Genomic DNA, 6,287 nt, shown 5'->3' with positions numbered 1-6,287 from the left:
ACTGGGGGTTGGGGGAAGTCTCACTTCCCTCCCCTTTGGCATTGACTGCAGGCATGCTGTATCACTGCTTGGCTTCTCTCGAGCCACTGCAGGCGTGCGGCTGCATTTCCTTCATCAAAAGTGAATGTCTGTCCATTTGCTAATTGGTTCAAGCTGCGCAGCTTAAACCAACCTGCAAAGACTGAATCAATTCAGCCTTGGGCTTTTTGCTTTTCTGTACCTAGCCCAGAAGACTACAAAGTCCTATATCAAATGGTTCTGCAACATAATCACATCTGTATCATCACTTATATTATCATTTATCTGATAATATATAGGTTATTCAGCAGAACTCATAAGAACATAAGAAATGCCATTTACTGAATAAGATCATAGGTCCATCGGTCTCATTTCTGTCTCCAAGTGACAGAGAGTGGATGCTGAGGGGGAGGTGAACATACCTCTGACCATCCTTGTTGCCATCCTCATTACCTTTTCTGGTCCTTCAATATCCTTTTTGAGGTGTGGAGACCAAACTGCACACAGCACTCAAGGTGGACCTGCACCATAGATTTATAAAGCAATACAATGACATTTTTTGTTTTGTTTACAATTTTCTTCTCAACATTTTGTTTACCATTTTGATCGCAGCTAAGCATTCAACTGATGTTTTAGCAAATTGTCCATAAGGACTTGAAGATCTCTTTCCTGTGTGGCAAGCGAGTATAGAGCCCATCATCTTGTATGTACGTTTTGGGTTATTTTTTCCCATGTACTTATCAATATTGAATTTTATCTGTCATTTTGTTGTCTGTTCACTCAATTTTGCAAGATCCTTCTGTAGTTCTTCACAGACTTCTTTCATCTCTTCCACGCTAAGTAGTTGTGTCACCTGCAACCTTGGCCACTTCACCATTCACCCTCCCCTCCATATCATGTACAATACATTAAAGAGCACCACTCCCAACACAGATCCTGGGAGACTGGGGAAGAGGCAGTTTTCTTCTTTCCATTCTAAAAGCTGAACATTTGTACTCACTCTTCATTTTCCATCCTTAAACCAGTTTTGTATCCACAAGATGACCTTTCCTCTGATCCCATGACAACCAGTTTCATTAAGAGACTGATGTGGGACTTTGACAAAGGCTTTTTTGAAGATAAATATAAGTATAAGGTCTGTTCAACTGCTAGGTGGTCAGGGACCGCATGCCCTACAGGTCATTTTAGCAGAGGCCACATATCATGTGTTCTGCACCAGGGCAAGCCATGGTTCCCTCAGGCCACACACCACACAGACACTTCTTCCCTACCCCCAGCTTCACCTCACATTGCTGCAATGTGGGTCTGCGCAGGCATCCCCCTTCTCCACCACTGCACTGTATGACCACCTCTCAACACCACTATACCATGAAGCCCCAGTCCACCCTCCACTCCCCTCCCTGCACCACTCCATTTTGCTCAGCCCCCGGGGCACGGGTGGGAAGCAGAAGCCAGTGAAGAGAGGGGGAACCCAGGGACTGTGGCTGCTGTTGCAGCTGGAAAGTTGGTGGGGAACAGCAGCCAGGCAGGGCCCTGGCATCCTCAACCCTTTGCAAGCTGAATGTGGTCCACAGGCCACCATTTGAACAGCCCTGATCTACATTCTTGTTAACACCTTCAAAGAAGTTGATTATGTTGGTGAGGCAGGACCTCCCTGAAGAAAAGCAAGTTTTGTTCATCCATGTGCTGATCAATTCTTTTTAAGTTATTGGTTATACTGAATTGCAGGAACAGAATTTGAACTCACCAGCTCATGGTTCCTTGGGTCCTTTCTGAAGCACTTTTTAAAAATTGGAGTTACTTTGGCAATCCTCCAATCCTCTGATACCAAAACAGTTTTGATTGACACGTTGCATACCACAGTTAGTGCAGCAGTCTTAAATATGAGCTCTTACAAGACTTAAGGATAGCATTTCCAAGTCTTCTAATACCTGGGGCGCACTTTTTTTTCTGGATTAAACTTGCAGGCACCTTTTGCTCCCTGCAGGCCAGATCTGGTCTGCAGACCTGATCCTGTGCACAGAGCTGGCCCAGCCAAAGCGCAATTCCTCTGCATGGCTATCATGTTAGACCCCTGATCCAGCCATGTTAGGCTAGCCCACCTGGAGCCCAATCCCTCCACAAAGGGCTAGCATAGCTATGACCCGATCCAGCCATACAGGGTCATCCTCACCATACCGCACCCAGCTCATTTTTGTGGTGTGCTTCTGCCACTCTTGTGGCACATCAATGTACTCTGGCACACCCTGGGAATCACTGCTCAAGGGTGCATATCATCAGGTCCCGGGGATTTGTTACTGTTTAGTTTGTCATTCTATTCTAAAACCTCATCTACTGATAGCTCAGTTTGGGTCACTTTTATTGCCTTGTTCTCTGAGTGGGATGGCCCCAATGAAAGCATCTCCCCAACATTGTCCATATTAAAAACAGATGCGGCTGGGTTCACTTTGGTGGAAGTATGACAATTTGCACTGCCTGAAGACCTAATGCAAGTGTAGAGCAATTATATAGAGAGATACTGAAAGTTACATACAGCTCGGCTTGATGCTCTTAGATCTTTAGATGAAAAGCACTGTATAAGTCAGTGGTTCTCAATCTTTTTAGACTAAAGGCACCCCTTGAAAAATTCCAGCTCTTAGCTTTTACTTGTTTCTTGACTATAGAAAAATAACAATGCAATCCTCCTGGTGCAAAGAACTCAGAAGGACCACAACAGGACAGAATGTGTGTAACACTATGGATTCCTATTAGAAATCTCTGGGTTTATCTTGTTAACCCTGCATAGGTGTTTGCATGCCTAATGGTGCTAACATTGTGCAGCACTCCGCAACACCCTGAAAAGGATCTTGCAACACCCTGGTTAGGAATCACTGGTGTAAGTACTGATATTCAATATAGTCTGCGTGGGTCTGTATTTATATATTCACACATATACTGACATGTAACCTTTATTTCTCTCTCAGACTTGCAAATAAAATGTGCTTTAAAGCAATAGAAAGCCTCTACATTTTTTCTCACTATTTTCTGAAGAAGAAGAAGGGATTAAGAGCTGACCAAAAAACTGCTAACAATGTTTGCAACTCCCAGACTATGTGTAAATCCCTCCCAGAAGAAATAATATCTTTATAACACGCGATTTCAAAGGAATCCACAGTTTGTTAATCTCAATTGCAGAGTTCACCATGAACAGCTGTCTTGATCTCTGTGAGATTTTGTATTTTTTGTTACCACTTGCTTTACTGGAGCAGGAGGCCAAATTTAGAGTGGTGGGGGCTGTTTCCATGAAGAAGACATGTTGATGATGTTTCTTTGATGCAGTCCTGTTTATTTGCAAAGCACATGCAATGTCCAATTTCCCTGTTTAGTCCTGTTACAGCAGGACTCTAACAAGAGGCAGCTTCTTTACTCAAAGTTCATAGTTCAAAGCTCCTTTCCAGTCTGCACTTAGCCCCAAGTTCTCCTTCTTAAGTTCTCCAAGGGCCAGAGTCAATTTTCTTCTTTTGACGGTATTGCTAGCTTTTCTGACTCCTCTATCAGTTTTTATGACCTCTGTTTTACTGATACACAAGACTTCACAGAACCGTAGCCAGTGAAACCCCTCCAGCTACATACATCTTGCCCAAGGCTCTGTTTCAACCAGTAACATGACTATGGCACAGACAGAAGTGACAATTTCTGCCTGATTTGGTCCCTGAAAGTGGTCTACAACCATGACTGAACAGAGTGCAGGGCAGGAGACCACTTTAAAAGGGCCTGATCCTGCAAAAATCTGAACCCATTGCATGAGGGTTCAGACGAACACACTCCATGACAAAGCTTAGTCTGTAACCTGTCTGCAGAACTTGCTGTCACTATTGACTGTTGCTGTTTTCAGAATTAAAAGGGGGAAAGGAAATAGAGGGAGTTTGGACTGGCGGTTTTTCAGCTGGCACTGGCCATGTTGGGGCATCCACCTGCCCCATCCTCCAGCGCCGGCTGGGAAACCCCAAGAATGAGTTCCCTCTGCTCCTTTCCTCCCCTCCCATTCTCCCAGGCTCGCAGCTGGAATCCCCAAGTCTCAGACCCAAGAGCAAACTTATGTTGGGTCTGGGGGATTGTTGCAATTCATAGCACTTCCTGAAAAGCACTATGAGTTGCAATGGGGAGCTATCTGCACCCTAAATGCCTACTTTTGGGGTGGAGCTTCATTCTTTCTTACAGCTAATTTAAGTCAAGGGTGGTTGTTGCACACAATCCATATCATTATATATTTGGACAGCATCACCCCAGTAACTTCAATGATATATAAAATAAGATCATATGGCTATGTATGGAGTAAAAAAGAAGGAGATACAGAGAATACAGAGATAATATCAGCATTTCAGAAAGCTTTACTTCTTCTCCCTTCACCTAACAACACGCTCTGCCATGCAGCTGCCTTCACTAGCTGTGGAGAATTCAGCTGCACCAAAAGACAATCTTAAAGTCACATGCACATGCCAAACTTAAATTTCTTGGCAAGTATTCAAAAAGGAAGAGTTCTCTCCCTAGTGGTATCGATTCACAGGTTCTGTCTCCCTCTCTGGTTTTAATCAGTTGCTAAAGAATGAAGAAGCAGCCCGTAAATTCAGTCAAGCATCTATACTTGACTAGAATAAAATTACCTACTAACAAAATAACATATGGCACACTAACTTAGTCTAAGACTTTGTAAAATTGTTCAACGGATAGATTTACTGCCTCTACACTGTTTTAAACTGCCTCTGTATAGCTGCCATTTCCCAAATGAATATTTGCTCTGAACATTATGGAAAGCATATCTAATGCAGCACTGTAACCATGTTTTAATTAGTACCTAATAAATAAAAGGATAAATCTTTCACTCCATATGAACCTCAGTAGAACGCCATTACTCCTGAAGCTGTGTTAATGCAATCACTGAAGTCACTTCCTGCTAGACTCATGAAGATTTGGGTTCACCTTCTTGGGAGACCTAGGATCCTAGCACCAAGGTGATAAGCAGCTCATCTACTAATGACCAAGCTGAGAACTGTTGAGAATTGCTCATATTTTTAGGGTCTAATTCTTTTCACATCAGCAACATACCAGACAAAGTTCTTTATTTGATATGTTTGTCCTAAGTAAATGATTGGTTTTTGTTTGTCAGGGGAATATGCTGATCATCTGGGTCAGTGTCTGTTCTGTGATGCATCCTGTTCTAAGTGCATAGGACCAACGCAGAATGACTGTATTGGCTGCCCTATCACAAGGTAAGTAGACTATATTATAGTTATTTATTTGTTTTGTAATAGTATGAAAAGGCCTTCAACTGAACAGGGCTCCAGTGCATTATGTACTGGACAAACACAGAGGAGGAGACACTACAACCTAGGAATTTACTGTCTGAATTAAATTAAGCTACAAGAAGGGATTATGACAAACAAGTTAGGAGAAGGAAGATGGAGAACAAAGGTTACAGACATGAAACCAGATGGTTACATAGTTAACAGTTGCACAACCAGATCATTCCTTGAAAGTATGGATGTTTTCTTTAAATAAATCAATCAATCTATCTATAACTGGCACACAAGCAAGCCATAAGTGTTAGCTGGAAGACCAACAGAGATGGGACCTGTGGAGGATTTAACGGAAGAGATTTGTGCTAATGGAACTTGGCTCAAAGAATGTAAGCTGATACTGCTCACTTGCAGTCTGACATCAAGACTAAATTTCCAGCTTTTCCCCACATTTGACCACAAAATCCCAGTTTTGAATCCATTTGCCCTGGACAAATTTTGTTCTGCCCAGTACCCTACCATGGTATAAATGAACACAGAAAGAGCAATGGTCTAACAAGGACACAATAAACCAGCAATTCCCAATCTGTGGTACATGTACCATGAGTGGTACACAGACAACCTGTCAGTGGTACACGTTAACAGATTTATTATAATTATTTTATATGACAAAAATGTGCTGGTGGTACTTAAGTTTCAACTGGAAAATTTGCTGGTGGTATTCAAGGTTGTACCATTTTAAATTGGTGATGCACTATCTGTCAGAGTTTAGGAATCACTGCAATAAACTATTTGAAGTTGTACAGAAGTTACATATATTTCCTTGGAAGGAAAGTCCTGAATTAAATCCTAACCCAAACTACCACTCAAATTTCAGGAAAGTTTGGATCTGAATATAAATTCTGCATCTCAGAGGCACATTTACTATTTACACAAAGGCACAATTACTGACCCTAAATCCCATATTCTTACAGCATATGGGAAATTATAACT

The 6,287-nt window shown here is 42.2% G+C and overlaps 1 protein-coding gene across 1 annotated transcript in view; it reads left to right on the top strand.

Moving 5' to 3' along the window:
- The window catches only part of PCSK5 (proprotein convertase subtilisin/kexin type 5), a 461,635-nt gene that overhangs the window by 365,536 nt on the left and 89,812 nt on the right, over window positions 1-6,287 (top strand). The window contains exon 21 of the mRNA XM_019517436.1: window positions 5,165-5,267. Within this exon, the coding sequence (XP_019372981.1) occupies window positions 5,165-5,267 (103 nt within the window). The remainder of the gene's footprint in view (window positions 1-5,164; window positions 5,268-6,287) is intronic.

The sequence above is a fragment of the Gavialis gangeticus genome, unplaced genomic scaffold (genome assembly GCF_001723915.1).
Source record: "Gavialis gangeticus isolate Ggan-Ray unplaced genomic scaffold, GavGan_comp1, whole genome shotgun sequence".
Taxonomy (NCBI): domain Eukaryota; kingdom Metazoa; phylum Chordata; order Crocodylia; family Gavialidae; genus Gavialis; species Gavialis gangeticus.
This window is presented reverse-complemented; position numbering and strand designations above follow the sequence as displayed.